Source organism: Chelonoidis abingdonii, chromosome 7, assembly GCF_003597395.2.
Source record: "Chelonoidis abingdonii isolate Lonesome George chromosome 7, CheloAbing_2.0, whole genome shotgun sequence".
Classification (NCBI taxonomy): domain Eukaryota; kingdom Metazoa; phylum Chordata; order Testudines; family Testudinidae; genus Chelonoidis; species Chelonoidis abingdonii.
Window position 1 is genome coordinate 34,205,656 of NC_133775.1, and position 26,107 is coordinate 34,231,762.

A 26,107-nucleotide genomic window follows, 5' to 3' on the forward strand; every position below is an offset into this window, starting at 1 on the left:
GCCCGGGGGCTGCAGGCCGGGCTGACGGCGCCTGGCTGGGGCATAAGGGGTGCTACCTCTGCCAAGGTAGGTGCGCAGCGCACGCGGCTGCTTGCTGCTGACCTGCGCCAGGTTGTTGGCCGCTGCCTTGGAGCCGGGGGGGCGGGGGCCTCTGCGCCATTCCCGCTGGTGGGGGGCCGGGGCTGGGAGGGAGCCAAGGACCCTGTGCCTGCCCCCCGTGTGGCGCTGCCCCGCCCGGCTGCAGGAGCCAGTCTCCTGCCTGGCTGCTCTCGGTCACGCCGGCTGCTGCTGGCCGGCTCCCTGGCGTGAGGCAGACGTGCTGGTGGCTTGGCTGGGCTGGGCTGGGCTGGGCTCCTGCCTGGTGTCGCGCTGCTCTCCCTGCCGCGGAGCCCATCCCCTGACGCTGGCGAGGAGGGAGGATTGAGGAGCAGCCGCCGCCTAATGGCGAGCCCCGCTGGTTGTTTACCGTGGCTCCCGGGCGGGTTCATGGTGACGGTCAGGGCTCTGCTCTTCTGGGCGCTGGTGTATAGCTACTGCGCGGTCTGCGCCTGCATAGAGCTGCTGAAACTTTTGTGGAGCATAGGAAGGAGTCCAGGCAAGACCTTCCAGCGGATCGTCCGGGAGAATCCTCCAGCCTGCCTCAGTGATCCCTCCCTGGGCACCCACTGCTACGTGAGAATTAAGGTAAAGGCTTTTGGTTTGTGTGCTAATCACTAATACAGGGGTGCGAGGGGGTAACCTGACTGCCGCTAAACATAAATAACAGGTGGACTCGCTTTCTTTGCTTGTAAAACCCAAGGGAGTGGGGTGGGGGCTGGCTGGTCTCTTGCATTTCCCCTTCTTTTCTCTCTGAAGATCTACTGTAGCGCCGTTTGTTTCTTGGGTTGGTGCTGAAGGGAAAGGGACGCTGTGTGTAAAGTATTTGATTCATTCAAACGAAAGGGAATGGTCATGGTTCTCTCCTCGTTTTAGTGTGTGCCGTGTATCACATTTAGAACCCGTTCTATGTGCATCACAAAGATGGGGTTTGCAAACAGTAATCCATTTTGAAACAGGCACACAGTGTGCATATCAGGTCTTTTGTCTGAACTGTTTCACTCTGCTTCTATTTATTTGTTGTCTTAAAGACCAGGCTGGTTTTTTCTTTGCGGAGCACATAGCATCCTTGCGGGTCACCTTCATTCTCGGGGTGATCCGCTCGACCTGCGTGGAATCGCTCTGTTCAATAAAGTGAATGGTCTAACCTTCTAGCTACAGCTACAGCTATAGCTACCTACTGGGGCGGGGGGACAGGAAACTTGATGAAAATGACCAGTGTGTAGGCAAATCAGCCGAGTCAGATGATGTGTCTCAGAGTGTTGAGGGAATTAACAAATGAACTTACTCAACCACTGGTCATTACTTTCAGAAAGTCATGAAACACTAGGAGGGAATTAGACAACCAGGGAAAATTCAAGGTGGCACTAATCACTGTTCTTTCTAAGCTGCTCCTACGTGCATGTTCTGCCAGCCCTCCCAGGGTTGCCTGGTATGATGAATCATGCATACTGTATAGATGCTTAACGCTGTATAAAGCATGAACTCCGTATGTGCAGTGGTGAAGATTCCAGAGACTAGACCACGGTCAGACTATTGAGTTGTGTCTCCACTTTACCAGGAGCTTGAGCACTCAGACTGGTGCCAGGTGAGAACAGAACTGAGGGAAATCAACTGATTATGCCCCACAAGGATGGCAAGGCCTATTCAGCTGCTGGGCTATCATTGTCCTTTGCCACTAGCCTAACTTCTCCATATGGGAGATGGAATCTCAGGCTGATGGAATTCTTCGCACTGGTTTCTGAAGGTTGGCAATATTCTTCCACTCACAATAAAAAGAGCCATCTTGTTCAATTCTGTTCCTGCTGTCTGCCAGTAGGCTGCTGCGTTAAATGGTGTCTCTTGAAGATGAAGGAATCAAATTCTGGATAGGTCTGAGCAGTGATGTCTGGAAGCCTCATCTGGGTTAGAGGTGGAAACTCTGTTTTAGTAGTCATTAGATTGCTGGTCTCCCTGGGTCTCTGGTGCAGCAGTAATAGCGACAACTCTTCTTTTTCCATCTCTTCTTTTTCATCCTTTTCCCCCTCTAACATTATCCTACTTTCTGCAGCATGCCCCATCTTTCTCCACTTCTCTCTCCCATTTTTTCTCTGTTGTTGTTGTTTGTTGTTTGTTTACTGTTTGTATGTAAGGCCTAGAACCCCAGTCATGGATCAGGACGTATTCTCTTAAGTGCCTTACAAACATAGAACAAAAGGTCCCTGCATCCAAAAAGCTTACAATCTAAGTCCGTGTTTTTCTTGAATCTCTCTCCTATCTCTTGTGACTGTCCTTGCCTGTGGTCCATACATCTAATAAACATGCAGATGAAATAGTATAGACCTTGCTCAGCCTACAGTCAGAAGTGCATAGCAGATGTATAATGAATGGCAATTTTTTTAAAGTTTAATTTTTAATAAAACACTAGGTTTAGTTGACATTTTATTACATGTGGGTAAGATCTTGGAAATGGGCAATAAACATTCATTAAGTGTAAATCTCAGACTCTAGTAAAATAGTGAAAAAATACTGAGAAGAAACTGTAAGTATCTGGAGCAGTGGTTCTCAATCCATGGACCACTTGCGGCCCAATCAGCACACAGCTGCAGCCCATGTGACGTCCTCAGGGCCATACAGGTAGTATATATATGTGTGGATGCAGCCCACATAACACACACAGAGCTGCATATGAGGCCCACAGTGGTAAATAGGTTGAGAACCATTGATATAGAGAAGAACAAAAACACAAACAATAAACCATGTAAGATCGATAGAGACTAATATTGTCAAATGTAGTTCACCACTTTCTAATTAGAATTAGAAAATACATTTCTACAAAAGAGATAATGAATAAACAATATATCACAAGAGAGTATATGACTATTAGTTATGAACCTCAGTTAATACATTAAATTAAATCATGCATTCAGTTACTTGGTGAATTAAATATCTGAAAGCCTTTGACAACTACAATGGGAATACATTCTAGCCATTTAGTTGATCATTAAGGAGAAAGCTTGTATGTGGAAAAACTTTTAAATTCACATTATGCCTTCAGTGTAAAAGAGAGCTGGTTTGAATCCTCAAATATAAAGGTTTTCTTGTACTTCTTAATACTCAGGTAGCTGCAATTTGCTTATAAAATGTTTTTCTAGGTTACTTACAAACAAATGATCTTCTACTCCAGAGGGACAATCTGTCACTTCTGATATAAAAACTTCCATGTCACTTTAAAATATTACAATACATGGTTGACCACTAATAATAAACTGTAGATTTTCTGGGAAGAGTACAGTACAAATGCAGATTTTTAAGGATTCCAGTTTCTTATGTCTGAGTTGTTTTATGTACTTCATTTAGGTCATGAGGTATGTGAATTCTTGATACCCATATACAACATTTCCCCTCTTTATAACAAACAATATCATATTTTAACTGACCATGTTGGGGAGGGGTAAATTATGGCAGTAAAACATTCTGGGGCTAAATGAAATATTTGACTATATCTATAAGATAAAGCCGGAACGGCGGCACTGCAGCAGCAGCTCTACCACACCACTTCATTCTTCGAGGGCAATTCGGCGGCGGGTCCTTCACTCTGAGAGGGACTGAGGGACCCGCCGCTGAAGACCCAGATCTGCCGCCCCTTTCCATTGGCTGCCCCAAACACCTGCTTCCTTTGCTGGTGCCTGGACCCAGCCCTGAAGGCTAAGTGTATTATTGTTGTCATCAGTACTAGAGTAGTGCTTACAGGTCCCAAGTAAAACAGCAAAGATGAAAGTCTTGATCTTGAAACATTGTAAAAAAAAAAAAAAAAAAGAGAGAGACAACATTTCAACACAGCCTGGATGTGCAGCTTGAAGATGATGCTCCAATTACAGCTTGGATGACTGTGCAGATGATGATGTCAACAGTCACAGAAAAGGTGGGGAGAAGAGAAGGCTCAAGAAAGAAGATGAGAAGCTCAGTTTGGGGCATATTGAGTTTGTTCAGCTGCCTGGACATCCATGAGATAATTTCAGGGAGACAGGATAGTTTTGGATAGAGAAACAGAGGTCAGAAGAAGAAAGGTAAATGTGAGTCATCAGCATACAGATGATGATTGAAGGTGTCTGAGTGGATGAGATATTGTTTGAGGTGATACACACACACACACACACACGAGGAGTTTGAGGACAAAGCCCTATGGGTCATCCATTGAAAGAGAGGAAAGGAGGAGGACCCACTAAACAAAACATTGAAGAGAAGCAGGAGCAAGGCCGGCTTTAGGCCAATTTGCCCGATTCCCCCGAATCAGGCCCCGAGCCTAAGAAGGCCCCGTGCTGGTGTCTTTTTAATTTTTACTCACCTGGTGGCGCTCCGGATCTTCGGCGGCGGGTCCTTCACTCGTTCCGGGTCTTTGGCGGCATTTCGGCGGCAGGTTCTTGAATGGCAGCAAAGACCTGGAGCGAGTGAAGGACTTGCTGCCAAAGTGCCACCGAAGACCCAGAGCGCTGCCAGGTGAGTACAAATTGGGCCCTGCACTTGCTAAAGCCGGCCCTGGGTAGGAGGATAACAAGGAGAGAAAGGAATCATAAAAAACAAAAGAGGACATGATTTTTGAGAAGTACAAATAGGGGTAGGGGTCAAATGTGGCCGAAATGATATCATGGATGATGATGAGGGAATAGATGCCCTGAGATATGACCAGGAAGAGGTCATTAGAGACTTTAAAATTAGGGCTGTTGATTAATCACAGTCAGCTCATGCGATTAACTCAAAAAAAGTAACTGTGATTAAAAATATTAATCGTGATTAATTGCAGTTTTAATCACACAGTTAAACAATAGACCACCAATTGAACTTTTTTAAATATTGTGTTTTTCTACATTTTCATATATATTAATTTCAATTACAATACAAAATACAAAGTGTATATTATTATTTTTAATTAATTTGCACTGCAAAAATGATAAAAAAGAAATAGTATTTTTCAGTTCGTCTCTTACAAGAACTGTAGTGCCATCTCTTTATCATGGAAAGTGCAACTTACAAATGTAGATTTTTTTTTTACATAACTGCGCTCAATAACAAAACAATGTAAATCTTCAGCACCTACAAGTCCATTCAGTCCTACTTCTTATTCAGCCAATGGCTAAGACAAACAAGTTTGTTTACACTTACAGGAGATAATGCTGCCCTCTTCTTATTTACAATGTCACCAGAAAGTGAGAACAGGTATTTGCATAGCACTTTTGTAGCCAGCATTGCAAGATATATTACATGCTAGATATGCTAAATATTCATATACCCCTTCACGCTTCAGCCACCATTCTAGAGGACATGCTTCCATGCTGATGATGCTGATTAAAAAAATATGTTAATTAAATTTGTGACTGAACTCTTTGGGGGAGAATTGTATGTCCCTTGCTCTGTTTTACCCACATTCTGCCATATATTTCATGTTCTAGCAGTCTTGGATGATGATCCAGAACATGTTTGTTTTAAGAACACTTTCACGGCAGATTTGATAAAATGCAAAGAAGATACCAATGTGAGATTTCTAAAGATAACTACTGCATTCGACCCAAGGTTTAAGAACCTGAGGTGACTTCCAAAATCTGAGATGGATAAGTGTGGAGCATGCTTTCAAAAGTCTTAAAAGAGCAACACTCCGATTTGGAAACTATAGAACCCGAGCCACCAAAAAAGAAAATCAACCTTCTGCTGGTGGCATCTGACTCAGATGATGAAAATGAACATGCATCACTGCGCACTTCTTTGGGTTATTATTAAGCAGAACCCGTCATCAGCATGGACGCACATCCTTTTGAATGGTGGTTGAAGCATAAAGGGACATATGAATCCTTAGCATCTAGCACATAAATATCTTGCGACGCTGGCTACAATGGTGCCATGCAAATGCCTGTTCTCACTTTCAGGTGACATTGTAAACAAGAAGCAGGCAGCATTATCTCCTGCAAATGTAAACAAACTTGTTTGTCTGAGTGATTGGCTGAACAAGAAGTAGGAATAAATGGACTTGTAGGGTCTAAAGTTTTACATTGTTTTGTTTTTGAGTGCAGTTATGTAACAAAAAAAATCTACATCCGTAAGTTGCACTTTCATGACAAGAAGATTGCACTACAGTACTTTTATGAGATGAATTGAAAAAATACTATTTCTTTTGTTTTTTACAGTGCAAATACTTGAAATCAAAAATAAAGTGAGCACTTTACACTTCGTATTCTGTGTTGTAATTGAAATGAATATATTTGAACATGTAGAAAACACCCAAAAATATTTAAATAAGTGGTATTCTATTCTTGTTTAACAGTGTGATTAATCATAAATTTTTAAATTGTGCAATTAATTGTGATTTTTTTAAATCATGAAATTAATCACGATTAATTTTTTTATTACTTGACAGCCCTATAATATATAGATAATGTCACAAATAATTTCTGAATACTTCTCACTGAATTTGATGCTTCTAAACTTTCCTGAATTGATTTCCTGTCTTCACTGGAGTTATAGTGTGTAAAACTGGTGTAATTGGGTCGGGGGAGGAAGAGAGACAATCAGGCCCAAATTCTTAATAAAATCCAAAATAAGTGTGAAAAAGAGAAGAAAAATATTTCCCTTCTAGAACCTTGGTCCCAAGATATTAGTTGATGCATTTGCAGTATCAGGGCAGCTCAAGGAAGTTCAAGCAGATACAGCTGGGAAGTTCTTGCTACCGTACTTTCACCATTGTGGAGAGTGCATCAGCCCTTGATCCACAGGCAATGGCAAAAGCATTAATTGATCAGGTTGTAGAGAGGAGGCAGTACATTCTGTTACATCAATAAAGAGGAAGTACAATCTCTCCTTATGTGATACCCAACCAACAGATTAATGCTTCACAAGCCAACTCTTTCCCAAGTCCCATGTCCCCTTGTCCCCTTCACCAGCAGTATCTCCTGAGATCTACCATAAAACTTATTTCTGTGTGGAGACAATGTACAATCTCATAGGCAATATTCAGAGCATATTAGCTCTATAGATGTAACCTTTTGGATCACTCTCAAGTCCGTGGCTGAGCATTAAGTTTTCCTCATTAGGGAGGCAGGAACCCATCAAATCTGTTCGGCCATCATTTCAGCCCATTTATTCAGTTACAACCTTCAGTTGGTGTATCTCAGCATAGCTCCAGTAATTTAAATAGAGCTATGTCAGTTTACACTGACTCAGTTCTGGCCTACTGACAATAAACACCTTGCCTATTGGTAATTTTCACAATGATAAAAATTCTCAGAGGGCTCATGGCTACAGCCAATTTCAGTAAATAAAGACAAGGTAGGTGAGGACAGTCACATTAATAGACCTTCTTTTCCAATCTCTCTGAGAAAAGCCTTAATAGACCTTCAACTTTTTAAAATAAAAATAAATGTTTTTTAAACCTTGTGGCACATCAAAAATATACAATTTTAACTACCTTAATTAATTTTGACAAACTTTCATTTTTTAAAAACCCATATGGTCTGTCAACTCTGTACCTGTTTTCAATGTGATATAATGTTAAATAGCTGAGAATAGCCTCATCTAACTCATAAGGTGTACAGTGGATATAAAGTACTCTTGGTATGGACTAAAATACATTCTATCTAGTGGTTATTTGGTGTTCTATGTGACCTGAGTGGGTGCTAGTTCCTAGTTACCTAGTACCTAGTTACCTGGGCATCACATCAGTTGGCGCTCTTGTTGGCAATCTTAGCAGAGTCACATGACTGAACAGGCACAGAAACTGAACAACCTTGTCACCTGCTAGAGGAGATCCTTCCAGAATAGTTGGTAAGCTTGTACTACCATTCCCCATACATCACTGATCTGTGAAGCTACAGAAGACATCAATTTCCAGGGCAGTCAATTTGGCACTTATATTAAGCACTAAATTAATCTCTTTGAATACCTTGAAAATCATATTAATACTCAGATCCTCATTGCAGCAGTACTGGGCAGCAATCAGATTACAATACTTTTTTTTTTCTTTCCCTTCCAGGATTCAGGGTTAAGATTCCACTATGTAGCCGCTGGAGAACGGGGTAAACCACTCATGCTGCTGCTTCATGGCTTTCCAGAGTTCTGGTAAAACTCCCCACTTGTTCTCATTTCACTACAGACATAGTTTATATATCATTTAAATCCACTCTGCTTTTCTCCATATCTATGTTCAAATATCGCAGTAATGGTAAGTTTTAAGGCTGGAAAACCACTGCAACTGAGCATGCATTCATTTTTTCCAATTGTACCATCCACAAAATGATCTCTACGTGTTCATCTAAACCAAAATACCACTCTTTCTATTCTAGTTCAGGAAATATTTCTTCATGTGCATACACTTTTCATCAAACCGTCAGGAGAGCCATTTACTCTGTTCTAGTACATTTCAGAGTTGACAAAGCATAAACATTTAGAATGAGTATTCCTGTGTTCAGACACTATGGTGATGGGCACCAGCACAAGCACCCAGGCAGATTTTTAAATTCAAAATGTATCAGTATACTTATAAATAAATAATAGCATGGCATACTATATATTGTAAGAAATACAGGGAGGGAAATGTACATTTTTTAAAGGCCTAGAGTCTATTGTGTAGCTTAACCACTTTTAGTTGTCACTCAGGGAAAAAGGCTCCATTAAAACGGTTACATCTACAGGCACTTGAAGAACCCTGATGGATCAAAAGTAAACAAAACCTAAAGTGTTTGTTTGTAATGATGAAAGGACCGAGTTTCTAATATTTTGTCTATGTGATTTAGGCTGTGACTGCCAGATTGAACAAGGTAAAGTCATTGCAGGCCATGCGTTTAGAAACATTCTGTGTATTGTCTGACTACTCGAATGGAATGGGATATTAAATAAGAAAACTGCTATATAGGTCATTGTTAATGCCAGTAGCAAGGCCGGCTTTAGGCCAATTCAACCAATTCCCCCGAATCAGGCCCTGTGCCTAAAAGGGCCCCACACCCAAGCCCTGCCAGTGCGCTGTACCAGGGTGGCCCAACTTCCCCAGGGGGCAATTTAAAGGGCCTGGGGCTCCAAGCAGGGACTGGGGCCTCAGGCCCTTTAAATTGCCACCAGAGCCCCACTGCTGGAGCCTTGGGGGCTATTTCAAAAGTGTGGGGCTCCCCTTGCTTCTACCTCCCTGGCCCTTTAAATAGCCTCCGGAGCCCTGCCACTTCCCCAGGGCTCCCCGCGGCTATTCAAAGGGCTAGGACAGTAGTGAAGCAGGGGTGCCCAGGCCCTTTAAGAGCCCTGAGCCCTGGGCTGCTGCTGCTACGCTGGTGAGGAGAGAGAGGAGGGAGCAACTTACCGTACAGGTAGGCTGTCCCCTGTACCGGCACCCTGTCCGCATGCCAGCCCTGCTTACAACCCTTGCCCTGCCTGCAGCAACCCCTGCGCACCAGCCCTGCTATGCTCTGTCGCTGCCCGCACCAGACCCCGCCCTTGCCCTGTCTCCAGCCAAACCCCTGCCGCACTCCCCTGCCTGAAGCCAGCCGTCCCACAAACTCCTCTCTGTCTCCAGGCCTGCCAACCCCTGTCTGCACTCCCTGAGGCCCTTGCCCTTGAAAGCGCTAGCGAGCCCCCCCACCCCACATCTCCCTGTCTCCATGTCCACCCTGCACCCGTGCCTGCCTGGCAAGCAGTCTCTGTCTGCAGGCCAGCCCCGCACCCCTGCCCTGCCTGCAGGCCCCCTGTCCTGCCTCGCAGCCAGCCCCATGTAGACTAGCTGCCCTGCAGTTCCAGGGCAGTAACCTGCACATCTGCTTCAATGGAGGGGCAGGGCAGCTGGGACCCCTACATGTGGCACACCTAGGTGACCAGACAGGCAAAAAGTGAACAATTTGGAATGTTGGGGCGGTGTAGGATCATTATAAGAAAAAGACCCCCAAATTGGACTGGTCCCCAATAAAATCAGGACATCTGGTCACCCTAGCACACCCCCAGGGAGTGGTGGGGACCTACACATGTGAAACGGAGCTCATTTCTAGTTCAGGCCCATCTTTTTGAAAAAGGACTTTAGGTGGGGTTAACATACATCTGTATTTTCCCGGACATGTCCAGCTTTTTGTTTCTTAAATTGCCATCCGGGAGGAATTTTTAAAAATATGGACGTATGGTAACCCTATTGGTACAAAAAATACCTACTGTGGCACATCCCTTAAATCAGTACTTTTTACAGGGAACTCACTGCTAAGAAATGAAAGGCTTTTTTTCACGTTTTTTTTTTTTTTAGTCATCCCTGCCAGGGCCCTGCCAAAAATGTTTGAATTGGGCCCCGCACTTGCTAAAGCCGGCCCTGGCCAGTAGCATAGCTTATACCTGCTGTTTTTAAAAGAAGACAACAATAAAGTAATGCATGAGATAAAATATGCATGCTAAAAATATTACGGTTGGCTTGTTACTGAATCTATTCAGAATTTTATGTATGAACTGAAATTTTGTTTTGAAACCATGAAATAAGAGTGACAATGTTAAGAGTAGTATAAAGCAGCAGCAAACCTGTACTTTTTGGATAGTAACAGGAATGGAAGTAACTTCCACTATGATGAAGCTTAATTGCAAAATCCTCTAGTTTCCAATGTCTCAAGGTTATTACTACGACATATGAAATAACCAATCAGTGCTGATCTCAGTGAGCAACTGAGGGTGTATATTGGCAAACGATCAGTCAAATATATAATGCACCACTGCCATTAAGCCACTTATATGCAATTTTTTTAAATCAATACAAAATCTTATGGGAAACTAATATAAAAATTTTAAAATTGGAGTAAGATGTTCAGACAGCTGAATGCCTGTTAGGACGTGTGTGAGCTGCTGAATTTTGTATAAACTGCCTTCCAGAAATAACATGATCAGAAAAACCCAAAATAGCTCCAATTATTCAGCCTTGAGAAAATAAAGGTATTTACCAACATTTCAAAATCCTTCCTGCAAAGCAGTGGTCTCACTAGATAAATACTTTAGATATGATTAAAAAAAAGTGTTGTATGAAAAGATCAGTGATACATGTTGAACTCACAGAGGTTGATGACAGGATACTTTTACTGGATGACCCATGCCTCTGAGATCTGCTTCTCCTGGTGGTCTGCTAAGGCTACAGTTTGGCAAGCATCAGGGTGTGTAAGACCTATCTGTTCATCAAACCTTTGACTGATTGATGGACCATCATGACAGCAGAGTATGGGGATATAAAGGTGGTATGTCATTAAAAAAGAAAATATTTACTGTGTCATGTGGTTTCACTTCAATGAGGTATTTGTGATAGCTCCTATAGTTATCATGGTAAACTTGATTTACAGGGCAGTGTATATTGATTTTTTTTAAAAAGAAGTCATTTATAGAAACCTGTATTTATTAAAACTTGTATTTATTTCCATTAACATAGGGCACCCAGATGGAACTGTGATGGGTGTTGTGTTTACAATAATAACATTTTCTTTGATTAGTCCAAGGACAATGTAATGTTGACCATGATGTATTCAAAATCCCTGATTGGTTAGCACTACCCCCAAAGCAGAAGGCATAAGGATCTGAAATAAAACACTAGTTGGAATCTGGCAGAATTGGGAGGGATGGATAGCTCAGTGGTTTGAGCATTGGCCTGCTAAACCCAGGATTGTGAGCTCAATCCTTGAGGGGGCCATCTGGGGCAAAATTAGTACTTGGTCCTGCTAGTGAAGGCAGGGGGCTAGACTCAATGACCTTGCAAGGTCCCTTCTAGCTCTATGAGACAGATATGTCTCCATATATTATTTAAACCTCTCCCAAATGCTTCATTTATGTTGTTTATTTCAGATCTTTGCAATAGGGCTAATAGTAAAAGTTAACAAGCATTTTATATTATCTGTGGTTAAAATGATCATAACATTTTTCATAATTTCATTTAATGATATTATAATATAGGGCCAAATCCTTCCAGGTTCTGAGCACCTCCTAGAAGGTGTTGGGTATCCTCAATTTAAATTGATCTCATTAAGAGTTGAAGGGTAGGTAACACCTTGCAGGACGAGGCTCAAGTCTTTTATTATCTTTATACCATTTTTATCCAGTTATAATCTATTATTTCCAAGAATAATCCAAATCTTTCTCTGGATGCTTATTAAACTCTTCCTCACTCTAGATTTCCTTTAAAGTAATTTCTGTCTTTATTCTCCATAGAAACACAAGCAGTAAAATACCATGTACAGTACTGACGCACTGACAGCTGTTAATCTTCATTGTTCTGGGAGAATTTAGAGTGACTGAATAAGGACACATAGATAAATATAGCTCAGATGATAAACCATAAAATATCACTTGATCAAATTAATTTGTAACATATATTATTAATCCTTTGCTTTACATATTGAATGAGTTATCGTTCCTTCCTCCCCCTCTCCCCCAAAGAAACACAAATGTGTTCATCTTGTCATTTGAGGCCCAACTCATTGGTCCATTCAAGCCTATCTGGTGCAGGAAGAAGGTGACAGGAGAAGTAGCTCTCCACACCCCATATTCTGGGGTCAGTTGCATCCTCAGAATTACAGCAGTCTCAGGGATGCTCTAATTTTTGCCAGCTACCTATGGCACTAAGGAGCCATTCTAGAAGCCATGAATAACTGGACCATAGAGATAGCTGAGGAAAAGAGGGTATAACCAGATTATGCTCCCTACCTTAGGGGCTTCAAGAAGATGGTGGTGTAGAACCACTCATGCTAGCTCATCTTCCCTAGAGATTTCCTTTCTAGTGAGAATTCCCAACCAGACAGAACGACCTTGCTATGGCAAAAAGTGGCCATACATGATAGAGAATCCAGCCAATAGAATTTAACATCACTCTATAATAGAGGCTGTACTACTGACTGAATTCTAGTATTCTTCCATGTAACCTTTTTTTTCTCCTTTATTAGGTATTCTTGGCGCCATCAATTGCGAGAATTTAAAAGTGAATATCGAGTTGTGGCACTGGATTTGAGAGGTTATGGAGAAACAGATGCTCCTTCTCACCAGGAGAATTACAAGTTAGATTGCCTAATTACAGATATAAAGGATATTTTGGAATCTCTAGGTGCGTTAACAGAAGCCAAACTGCCTAAGTTGTTAATTTTATTTCATTTGTTGCAGAACTATGAATAGCTATCCTGTGATTTAAAAAAATATTCCAAGGTGATTGGTTTTGTTTTAATATATGCATTTAGTTGACTATATTGTCTAAGTAAATTTGATTCAAATAGATTGACTTATTTCATGGATTTTAGTCCGCACTAATTCTTGAACAGTATGAAAAGTTTTGTTTTCAAGCCAATATGCCTGGGTCAGCATAGAGAATATGCAAACATGCTTTTCAATCAAATGCAAAGCCCCAAAGATGCTCTTATATGCCCGCATCCTGCAATGGGATCTGGTAGCACGGCTGGATCTAGTACTATAGCCTTATGGTGAGTACCACTGAAATCAGTGGGTCTCCACCCAGGGCCGGTGCAACCATTTAGGCGAACTAGGCAGTTGCCGAGGGCGCCAAGATTTGGGGGCGCCAAAAAGCGGCGCCCCCCCCAAATTTTTTAAATGGTTGCAGCGACCGCTGCGTAGTCTGAGCTCCGGCGGCAGCAGCTGCCTGCAGCCTGGCAGCTTAGGGCGCTCCCGGCGTCTGCGCGCAGCCGCGGCAGCCCGGCGCAGCTATAGGGCGCCCTGGGCTCTGCACGCAGCCGCGGCAGCCGGCCCAACCAGGGCATCCCCCGGGTCAGGGAGCCCACGGCACCCAGCGGCCCGGGCGCGCTCCCGGGTCAGGAGCACCGCCGGGCGGTCCAGCAGCTTTAGGGCACCCCCCGGGTCAAGGGGAGCCGCCGCATCGCGCGGCAGGCTATAGGGCGCCCCCCGGTCAGGAGCCGCCACGGCAACCGGGGCCCCGGCGGCGCTCCCGGGTCAGGGAGCCGCCGCATGGTCACGCAGCTTAGAGGCGCCCCCGGGCAGGGAGGCCGCCGCGCGCGTGTCGCGGCCCGGGTGCCCCCCCTCTCAGGGTCAGGAGCGCGCAGCTCCGGTGGACCTGCTGCAGGCATGCCTGCGCAGCTCCGCCAGGCCGAGGACCCGCGGGGGAGGCGGCGAAGTCCGGCGCTTAGGGCGTCAGAAATCCTAGCGCCGCCCTGTTCTTCCACCTCATAGCTGACCCTTGCGCTTAATGAATCTAATTATAGGATTAGGGTCTTAAGTATCAGTAGCACTTACAGGGTCTCACTACTAGAAGATGGAAACCAAAACAATTGTGGTGAGATTTTCTATTATCTACTGTGGAAAGTGCATATGCTCTACCCTCTAAGTGACAGCAATGTAGGGCTGTATAGTGTTAATAAAAAGAAAACAACTTACTAAAATATACACCAATAGCCTCTTCTCAATTAGTCAGTATTCATTCTGAGTTTTACTGTTCGTTCTATGGGCTCCCTTGTACAGGCCAATCCATGCCAATCTTGCCACCAGCTGCGAAAGGGGAAGAAAGAAGACATAAAGATACTGCACTCCTTAACATCCTTGCATTAGGCTAATGTGTACCACAGATAGCATGCACTGGGAGGGGAAGCTAAGCTCTGTAAAGCTCCTGGGTCCCCTATTCAGCGGAGAGTGTAGCTGACTGGATATAACCACACCATAGCGATTACTTCCCCTCCAGAGATAGTGGGAGATGCCAGAAAGGCAAAACTACTTCTGGGGCCATTATCCCTTCCAAGCTCACTCAGAGCAGGCAAGAACACTGGGCAAATTGTAAAGATGAGATATAGTCCTCAGTTTGAAATTTAGAACTGCGTCTGAAAATTGTTGAAATCATATCAAGATGGGCATATAGTTCACAAACTTCGTTTACATTTTTCTAAGCAACTCTTAGTTTGATTAAACTCCTCCCCAGTTAATGCCATAATTGTGCTTTGTGATGATTGCGCTCTCTGATTATAAGTCCGCTTTCACAGGGGCTTAAAGTTTTCTAGAAAAAATGACTCTTGGCCTCAAATTTCCACGTGGCTTGTCTTGCCTCCTGAGATAAATTATTATATTTGGAAAGTCCAGATTAAATCCAAAAGTGCCGAGGAGATTTTTAAAAGTAGATAAAGAGTGTAGTTTAACTTTCGACATTTCTCTTCTTGCTTTGTCAAGAGAATCCAAAAGAATTTGTATTTTACACATCTGACTTGCATATATTTAGAGTGCTTTAATTTCTCAGTAAGAACTGGGGCTTTGGCAATTAGGGTCTGTCTGGGTATAAGGAAATAAAAGGTGGAATTTCTAAAGCTCAGCAGTCGGAATTGAAACTCTGCTCCGCTGTGAGTCAAGTTGTCAAATTCCCACTGATATCAGTGGAAGCATAGTTAGGCCACCATGCTTAGCACTGTTTGAACATTCCCCACCTAAGAAGAATATGAATAAGTAAAGAAGTGTCTGAAGCCTGTAAGAGTTACACCATCATCCCTTACCTGTGTTATACCAATAAAAACTAGCAGAGATCTTATTAAAAGGGGACAAAGAACATTGTCACATTTATTGTAAATACCAAAATAAAAGATAACAGGCAAACAATGTTGTATTGGCTACTTTATTCCTAATGATTACTTATATTCATTCATTCATTTCAAGTTCTGTATGGAGATTATAGTTAACCAGCCTAAAGTTGCTCTGTGACCAAGAATACTGGCCAGGTACGCCTGTAACACAAGAGTGGAGCCAAGCCGGGCTCAGGTGCACTTGTTATGCTCCTGGATGCTGGCAGCAGAACCATAGACTCAAAGTCCTCGTCTTCAGAGTCCTAGTTATTAGGATTTTCCCTACTGTCAGTCCTAACGAGGTTGCTTCATCTGCTGTTGTAATCAATCAGCAAGGTGCTGGCTCCATTCTGTCAGATGTTTGTTAGGTGCTTGGCGTAGATTCAGTTCGCCTTCCCCGCGTCATCTGGTTATTCCACTTGACACCTCGGCGACACTGATTTTTCAGGGTGGTGACTCCTAACCATTCATTCATCATTTAACTAGGCACCTCATTCACATACATTTATTTCAATGTCTCACCTTTTGGGTGTGAGACTCCCTACTCTTTTAACAATAAAAGACAAGAACATAAAGTGAGACTAAAAAGAATTTTACAAAAGGTGGAGGCTCTTTTGTAGTGATTACAAAGGTGTCACTTAGAGTCAATTAACCTTTAACAAGTTTTATACAAAGTATTTCTGTGATGCAGGCTTCACACAGACACAGCTGTGTCTTGCAGGCTTAGAGGCTAATCTGGGGAATCAACATTTTATTTCTAATATAAACTTTAGTTATAAAAGTATTATTAACATTAATTCATTTCTAAACAAATAAGTTCATTTTTCATATAAACCATGTCTAATTATAAACCTTCTTAGTATCCCTACACCTGTTTAAGGGATGCAGTAAGTGCAGCTTTTCTGGCTATAATTCCCACCTTTACCAATGATGCAGTACTTAGATTTTGAAACAATGTGACCAACTGGGCCACAGTTGCACATAGTATTTAGGGCATGAAATGATCTCATTTACAGTAAGATGACTTACATCACAATTGTGGCCAAGGCACGTTCTCAGTCTCCCCCGCCTCTGCCTGCTTTATAGCCCTGGTGCAGACAGGCTTGGTAATGCTGTCCCCCTTTGGGCACAGGGGAAGTCTGCTCCCCATATCTCCACCAGTCCTGTTTAGAGTATTTTTCTCCCTTTCTCCTCCTGGTGATGCTACTGTTCTTGCTGCTCCTACCCTCCTGGCCAGCAGGGCAGGCTGCACCCTCCTGGTCCTCCCAAGCGAAGGATTAAGGCCATAATAGTGCAGGTAGGTGAACCTACCATCGCTTTAAAAAACGGTCTCGCAGCCCTAAATATGGAATCAGCGTATCCTAATTAACCTCAGGTAGCTCCCCTCAGCTGATTCTAATTGCTAACCTTGGTACCCCTTTCTACAGCTGAACACTGATGGACCCGTAATTGACCTTCCCAGTTGATGGAGCGAGGTTCTTTTAACCCTTCAGGGCACTGATTCCTATCCCTTCCTTGCAGCTATCTGTCCTGAATTCTATCACAATATACAAAGGAGAGAAAGCTAATTTGCAGAGTGGAAACCATTACTTTTAATTACCTTGTAAAATTTCAAGCTAATACTCGCTAATCTCCCTTCTCTCTATGTTTAATAAAGGAATATGTTGACACATCTTTAGCTATGGCAATGTAAATAATTTGTAAGAAAAAATGCAAGAAGTTGAGTATTGTCAGCAAATATGTTTTGGAACATTTGTTTTTGTTTAACTGTCATTATTGTATTGATGACTGATTTTCATATAACTGTCAGTAAACAACGGTCCAAAATCTGTTTCTTTATGTGCAGGGTACATAAGGTATGCGATTGCCATGACTGGGGTGGAATATTGCTTGGTGAGTTGCTATTTGTTATCCGGAAATGGTGACCAAGCTTATTGTGGTATCCCTCATCCCTCTGTATTTACAGGTGAGATTTACAATATTTTATATTAACCAAAATAGGTCACCATTTTCACTAAGCAGGCAGGAATTGCGCTTATTTAGGGGTAGATGCTGTGAGAGGCACTGCACACCAATACCTCGGGTGCTGTGAAAAAGGACATTACAGTGCTCGTGCACCTCGTGCGGAATCTGTCCCTTTTTAATGAAACCCAAAGCTGTCAAATATTTTACATGAAAGATAATTTTACAGTAGCGTGTGAGGACTAAGCATGCAGATATACTGGCTTCTGGTCTTTGGAAATCCATTAGCCTGATCCTCATTTACACTCAGACTGCTTTACCTGGCTCTAGCAGTGCAAACTGGCCTTGAAGGTGGATGGAAAGACCATTATATTGCCACATAAGTGTAAAGCCAGTAGGCGGATTATGATTTTGTGGGGCCTGGGCCAGAGGCAAGTGGGGGTCCTCCCCACACATTCTGCCTGCAGTCCCGCCTCCCTGCTCCTCCCTGGCACTCCTGCTGCCCGGAGCGGGCGGCCTGTACCACTCTCCTGCCCACCTGGCGCGCCCTTTCCTTTTTTTTGCCGGGGAAAAAGGAGGGGGGGGCCCCCAGGGTCGGGGTCGCAGGGCTTCCCTACTCTGGGACGGAGGTGTCGGTGTGGGTAGAGGGAGAACGGCTCTGTGCCCCGATTTGCTCCCTCCGAAGAAGGTCCCTATTACCAGCACTATCCCTTGGATTAATGCTTGTCCCTTCCCTCTCTGGTTGTATTGCATGTTGCTGAGCCCCTCCATCCCCCCCGCCCCCCTCCCACACACTGAAGGACTTTGCCCGGTATTGCAGTCTCTCGCTCTCATCGTCATCAAGTGAAACCAGACACTGGCAAAGGGAACACCATGGTACATGGCCTGGTGCAGTATACTCGCGCTTAGTTAGACTCAAAAGGACAAATAGCCCATGTGGCTCTATCATTTGAATGGTACTAGCGTCTTGGTCTGGCCAAGAGGGTCAGGATTCCAGTGAGGTAAAGTCGCCTGCGAGTTTCCTCTGCAAACCGTCCTCGTCCTAAGGAGCAGCAATATCGCTGTTTCGGTCACCATGCCCGAACACCCGACGCGCACCAACCGGATGCTTAGCCTTTTGCTTGGCTAGCTGGCACGTGATGATAGGCCACACTCCGTCTCAATGAGGCTGTCAGGTGCATCTGTCTGTGGTGTACCGCCGGCGAGGGTCCAGAATGTGATGGGTGAGAGGCCCGGCTAGGCACCAAGCCAAACGGAGGAGTTACGTCTGCACTTAGAAGAGGGTCTCAGATTGATCACGACTCTCACTTTCAGCCTGAGGGTTCCTAGAATGCCAGGACCCTTCAGCCCCTAAGGATAGGGTCACACTGATTCCAGGGATGCTCTGGGCTCTTCAGACCCCTCTGTGGGATGGTATGCCCGGGTGCCCCCCCTCTCAGGTCAGGGAGCCGCAGCTCCGGTGGACCTGCTGCAGGCATGCCTGCGGCAGCTCCGCCAGAGCCGCGAGACCCGCGCGGGGGGCGGCGAAATGTCCCGGCGCCTAGGGCGTCAGAAATCCTAGCGCCGGCCCTGTCTCCACCTCATGCTGACCCTTGCGCTTAATGAATCTAATTATAGGATTAGGGTCTTAAGTATCAGTAGCACTTACAGGGTCTCACTACTAGAAGATGGAAACCAAAACAATGTGGTGAGATTTTCTATTATCTACTGTGGAAAGTGCATATGCTCTACCCTCTAAGTGACAGCAATGTAGGGGCTGTATAGTGTTAATAAAAAAGAAAACAACTTACTAAAATATACACAATAGCCTATTCTCAATTGTCAGTATTCATCTGAGTTTTACTGTTCGTTTATGTGCTCCCTTGTACAGGCCAATCATGGCCAATCTTGCACAGCTGCGAAAAGGGGAATAAGAAGACATAAGATACTGCACTCCTTACATCCTTGCATAGGCTATGTGTACCACAGATAGCAGCACGGGAGGGGAAGTAAGCTCTGTAAAGCTCCTGGGTTTCCCCTATTCAGGGAGAAGTGTAGCTGTACTGGATATAACCACACCATAGGATACTTCCCCTCCAGAGTAGTGGGGAGATCCAGAGGCAAATTACTACTCTCTGGGCCATTATCCCTTCCAAGCTGCACTCAGAGCAGTGCAAGAAACACTGGGCAAATTGTAAAGTGATGATATAGTCCTCAGGTTTGAATTTAGAACTGGTCTGAAAATTTTGAATCATATCAAAAGATGGGGCATGATATCACAAACTTCGTTTACATTTTCTAAGCAACTCTAGTTTTATTAAACTCCTCAGTAATGCCATAATTGTGCTTTGTGATGTATTGCGCTCTCTGATTATAAGTCCTGCTTCACAGGGGCTTAAAGTTTTCTAGAAAAAATGACCTCTTGGCCTCAAATTTCCACTGCTTGTTCTTGCTCCTGAGATAAATTATTTTGGAAAGTCAGATTAAATCAAAAGTGGCCAAGGAGATTTTTATCAGAAAGTAGATAAAAGGTGTTAGTTACTTTGACATTTCTCTCTTGCTTTGTCAGAGAATCCAAAAGAATTTGTATTTTACACATCTGACTTGGCATATATGTAGAGTGCTTTAATTCTCAGTAAGGAACTGGGGCTTTGCAATGTAGGTCTGTCTGGGTTAAGAAATAAAAGGTGGAATTTTCTAAAGCTCAGCAGTCTTGAATGAACTCTGCTCCCTGTGAGTCAGTTGTCAAATTCCCACTGATATCAGTGGAAGCATAGTTAGGCCAATGCTTAGCACTTTTGAAATTCCCACCTAAAGAGAATATGAATAAGTAAAGAAGTGTTCTGAGCCTGTAGAGTACACCATCATCCCTACCTGTGTTATACCAATAAAAACTAGCAGGATCTTATTAAAGGGGACAAGACATTTGTCACATTTATTGTAAATACCAAAATAAAAGATAACAGCAAACAATGTTGTTTGGCTACTTATTCCTATGATTACTTTATATTCATTCATTCATTCAAGTTCTGTATGGATATTATAGTTACCAGCCTAAAGTTGCTTGTGACAGAATACTGGCCAGGTACCCTGTACACAAGAGTGGAGCCAAGCCGGGCTCAGGTGCACTTGATGCTCCTGGATGCTGGCAGCAGAACCATAGACTCAAAGTCCTCAGTCTTCAGAGTCCAGTTATTAGGGATTTTCCCTATGTCAGTCCAAGAGAGTTGCTTCATCTGCTGTTGTTAAATCAATCAGCAGGTGCTGGCTCCATTCTGTCAGATGTTTGTTAGGTGCTTGGGTAGATTCCAGTTCGCCTTCCCCGCGTCATCTGGTTGATTCCACTTGACACCTCGGCGACACTGATTTTTCAGGGTGTGACTCCCTAACCATTCATTCATCATTTAAACTAGGCACCTCATTCACATACATTTATTTCAATGTCTCACCTTTTGGGTGTGAGACTCCCTATCTTTTAACAATTAAAAGAAGGAACATAAAGTGAGATAAAAAGAATTTACAAAGGTGGAGGTCTCTATTTGTAGTGATTACAAAGGTGTCACTTAGAGTCAATTAACCTTTAACAAGTTTTATACAAAGTATTTCTGTGAGCAGGCTTCACACAGACACAGCTGTGTGCTTGCAGGTTAGAGGCTAATCTGGGGAATCACATTTATTTCTAATATAAACCTTTAGTTATAAAGTATTAATTAACATTAAATCATTTCTAACAATAAGTCATTTTTCATATAAACCATGTCTAATATAAACCTTCTTTAGTATCCCTACACCTGTTTAAGTATGCAGTAAGTGCAGCTTTCTGGCTATAATTCCCACCTTTACAATGATGCAGTACTGAGATTTTGAACACAATGTGACCAACTTGGCCACATTGCACATAGGTATTAGGGCATGGAAATGATCTCATACAGTAAGATGACTTACATCACATATTGTGGCAAGGCACGTTCTCAGTCTCCCCAGCCTCTGCTGCTTTTAGCCCTGGTGAGACAGGCTTGGGTAATGCTGTCCCCCTTTGGGCACAGGGGAAGTCTGCTCCCCATATTTCCACCAGTCCTGTTTAGAGTATTTTTCTCCCTTTCTCCTCCTGGTGAGGCTCACTGTCTTGCTGCTCCTACCCTCCTGGCAGCAGGGCAGGCTGGCACCCTCCTTCCTCCCAAGGAAGGGTTTAAAAAGGTCTCAGGCAGCCCTAAATTGGAATCAGCTGATCCTAATTAACCTCAGGTAGCTCCCCCTCAGCTGATTCTAATTGCTACCTTGGTACCCCTTTCTCAGCTGAACCTGATTGACCCGTAATTGCCTCCCAGTTGATAGGGAGGAGGGTCTTTTAACCCTCAGGGACTGATTCCTATCCCTTCCTTGCAGCTATCTGTCCTGAATTTATCACAATATACAAGAGGAGAGAAAGTATATTTGCAGTGGAAACCATTACTTTTAATTACCTGTAAAAATTTCAAGCATAATACTCGCTAATCTCCTTCTTTATGTTTAATAAAGGAAGTGTTGACACATCTTTAGCTATGGCAATGTAAATAATTTGTTAAGAAAAAATGAAGAAGTTGAAGTATTGTCAGCAAATATGTTGGAACATTTGTTTTTGTTTAACTGTCATTATTGTATCTGATGACTGATTTTCATATAACTGTCAGTAAACAACGGTCAAAATCTGTCTTTATGTGGCAGGGTACAATAAGTGTATGCTGATTGGCCATGACTGGGGTGGAATGATTGCTTGGTTAGTTGCTATTTGTTATCCGGAAATGGTGACCAAGCTTATTGTGGTTAATTTCCCTCATCCCTCTGTATTTACAGGTGAGATTTACAATATTTTTATATTAACCAAAATATTCACATTTTCACTAAGCAGGCAGATTTGGCGCTTATTTAAGGGTAGATCTGGAGAGGCACTGCACACCTAAATACCTAGGGATGCTGTGAAAGAACATTACAAGTGCTCTGCACCTCTTGGAATCTGTCCCTTATTTAATTGAAACCCAAAGCTGTCAAATATTTTACATGAAAGGATAATTTTACAGTAGCGTGTGAGGGTACTAGCATGCAGATATACTGGCTTCTTGTCTTTGGAAATCCATAGCCTGATCCTCATTTACACTCAGACTGCTTTACCTGGCTCTAGCAGTGCAAAGGTGCCTTAAGGTGGATGGAAATGACCCATTATATTGCCACATAAGTGTAAAGCCAGAGGCGGATTATGATTTTGTGGGGCCCTGGGCCAGAGCAAGTGGGGGTCCCTCCCCACACATTCTGCCTGCAGTCCCGCCTCCCTTGCTCCTCCCTGGCACTCCTGCTGGGGAGCGGGGGCTTGTACCACTCCTCCTGCCCACCTGGCGCTCCTGCCGGAGAGCAGGGTCGGGTCGCAGGGGCTTCCCTACTCTGTGGCAGGAGTGCTGGGTGGGTAGAGGGGAGAAGGCTCCTGTGCCCCGATTTGCTCCCTCCGAAGAAGGTCCCATTACCCAGCACTATCCCTTGGATATAATGCTTTGTCCCTTCCCCTCTCTGGTTATTGCATGTTGGCTGAGCCCCTCCATCCCCCCCGCCCCCCTCCCACACACTTAAGGACTTTTGCCCGTGCTCCAGTCTCAGAGAGCAGAGGACACAGAGCATGGCCTGGCATAACCCAATTGCTCAGAGGACAAAGGCCATTGCTCTTGATGTCTCTTTGCTGGCCAAGGGCAGGTTTGTGGTAGCTCAGTTTTTCCCTCCTCTCCTAAGACACATACCTTTGGTCCCATCCCACCCCACCCCCACCAGATGCTAGCCTGTGCTTTGGAGCTGCCGTGATAGTGCCCCTCCTCTCTGAGGACATGTCAGGCACCTGCTGTTGTACCCCCAGTGTCCGAAGATGGTGAGAGCCCTGCTAGCACCACAAAGGGAGGAGTTACGTCTGCACTTAGGGTCTCAGATATGATCACGACTGACTCACTTCAGCCCTGAGGGTCCTGAGAATGCCAGGACCCTTCCAGCCCCTAAGGGATAGGGTCACACTGATTCAGGGATGCTCTGGGGCTCTTCAGACCCCTCTGTGGGATGGTAAGACTCTTTGGAGACCTGCAGCTTCTCTTTGGAACAGGGACGCATTGATGTGGAGGGGCTGGGAGCCATTAGAGCCATTTGTGGATGGGGCAAGGTTTCTCCACATGCCTCCCTGCATCCCTGCCAGGGAGCAGGGCAAGCCCCCGCACCCTGGCTCTGCTCCCTGGCAGGAGTGCCATGCAGGTGGAGTGGGGCAAGCTGGTCAGGGCACGGGGGCATTCATTTTTCTGTGCCCCCCTGGCTGGGGCCCCTGGGTGTTGGCTCCGTTGGCCCAGCGGCTAATCCGCCACCGTGTAAAACAGTGTAAATGAGAATCTAATCCTCATTTAGATAAGTGAAATTGAGTTTTGTGATGTTATACTACAGAAGACCTCATTGTAACACAACAATCATCTGAGTCTGCTTAATAGCATGGAGTTGAAGGTAAAGATTTTGGTGGATTTGCAGGGTTGTGTGGCGAGGTATGCACAGAGATCAGAGAATGTCTGCTATATGGCTGGCTCTAGCCAGAGCTACTTGATTTCTGCTTTCTCATGCATTAAGTGCACATACAATTTTAAAATGCCCATTAGCATCTTACTACATTTCTTTTATTTAATTGCAGACCTGTTTTTTTCTCATTGAAAATCTTATGGTCTCACCTTGCTTCTCCAAATATATTTAACGGAAGAGTACTTAATAAGGGCTTGATACTTATCCCACTTGGTGTGACTAAGTTTAAGCCAATGAACTAACACTGGTGTAAAACCAGTATAAGTGAAATCAGAACCAAGCTCTAAAACTCAATTACTCTTACAAAATATACTCAGGTAGCCTTCCTAACCTCCTAAAGATTATTTTAATGAATAACAAAGCTACACTTACAAAAATAAGGGCTTATCTTGTACCACTGGAGCCAACTGAAGTTTCATCAGTAACTCCAGTTGGAGCAGGAGCCAGGCTCTGTATGCACAAAATGCACTTTGTGATGCCATAGACTTTCTGATGTATGTATATGTCTACTTGCTTAGTAGTTCACACAATCCACTCTAATTTCAGTGAGATTGCCAGTCAATGGCACAAATTAATTAGGTTCTACTGTGCACTGAATAAAAAGTTTCAGGTTATAAATCAAGTATTCTGATAGCCATAAGCATCATTGTAATGCCCAGTACTTGAAAAGTCTGACTTTTTCCTCACATTTTTATTCATAAATTGCATTTTATAATAGCAATAAGATACTCTGAACCATGCATTTCTAAGGGATCATTGCATTTCTCACATGGCTGAAGTCACCTGATTTCAGGCTTGTGCCCTATAACACCACTCTGGGCTTGCTATAATCACTGAGTCATGTACTGCATATCATTTCTTGTTAAGTAACAGCAATAACAGATCTTTGACAGTTCCTCACACTTTGCATGTCAGGATTGGTTGACTTCCCATCGCATTCACATGTCCCAATATCAGAGGACTTACTTTTAAAATTATAATAATTCCTTGTCACATAGCACCCTCTAAATTAATACTTTTAAAACATTCCTTTAATTTTAAATATAGTGATATCAACAGTAATTTTATCAGCTTTCATTTTTAATTAATGGGCATTTTTGTTTCAGAATACATTCTGCGACATCCTTCACAATTGATTAAGTCCGGTTACTACTTCTTTTTCCAAATGCCTTGGTTTCCTGAATTCATGTTTACAGTAAATGATTTCAAGGTAAGCAAAATGAGTGCTCTTGTTTATGTTTAATAAGTTACTGATGGAAAAACTGCCATCTATGTTGATGCTTTCTGATAGTATGACGTTTATGGAAGAATTAAGGATAGCTAGTAAAACTTGACTATAATTCTGGATTTGATGTGACTTTGTTTTAGGTAGGGCTGTCTATTAATTGCAGTTAACTCGTGATTTAACTAAAAAAAATTAATCGTGTTTAAAAAAAGTAATCATGATGATTCGCAGTTTTAATTGCACTGTTAAACAATAGAATACCAACTGACATTTATTAAATAGTTTGGATGTTTTTCCACATTTTCAGATATATTGATTTCAATTACAACACAGAATACAAAGTGAACAGTACTCACTTTTTATTATTTTTATTATAAATATATGCACTGTAAAAATGATAAACAAAAGAAATAGTATTTTTCAGTTCACCTCATACAAGTACCATAGTGCAATCTCTTTATCGTGAAAGAGTAACTTACAAATGTAGATTTTTTTTGTTACATAACTGCACTCAAAAACCAAACAATGTCAAACTTAAGAGCCTACAAGTCCATTCGGTTCTACGTCTTGTTCAGCCAATCACAAGAGAAACAAGTTTGTTTACATTTTCAGAAGATAATGCTGCCTGCTTCTTATTTACAATGTCATCTAAAAGTGAGAACAGATATTCACATGGCACTTTTGTAGCCAGCATTCCAAGGTATTTACGTGCCAGATACGTGCTAAATATTCGTATGCCATACAGAACCTGACCCATGAAAAAGAA

At 43.3% G+C, this 26,107-nt stretch overlaps 1 protein-coding gene across 1 annotated transcript in view; it reads left to right on the plus strand.

Moving 5' to 3' along the window:
- The first annotated feature begins 374 nt into the window (after positions 1-374).
- Positions 375-26,107, plus strand: part of EPHX4 (epoxide hydrolase 4) — a 35,001-nt gene continuing 9,268 nt past the window's right edge. Inside the window, exons 1-5 of the mRNA XM_032772989.2 lie at positions 375-684; positions 8,096-8,181; positions 12,993-13,150; positions 22,254-22,382; positions 25,223-25,326. Of these exons, the coding sequence (XP_032628880.1) occupies positions 442-684; positions 8,096-8,181; positions 12,993-13,150; positions 22,254-22,382; positions 25,223-25,326 (720 nt within the window). The 5' untranslated portion in view covers positions 375-441. The remainder of the gene's footprint in view (positions 685-8,095; positions 8,182-12,992; positions 13,151-22,253; positions 22,383-25,222; positions 25,327-26,107) is intronic.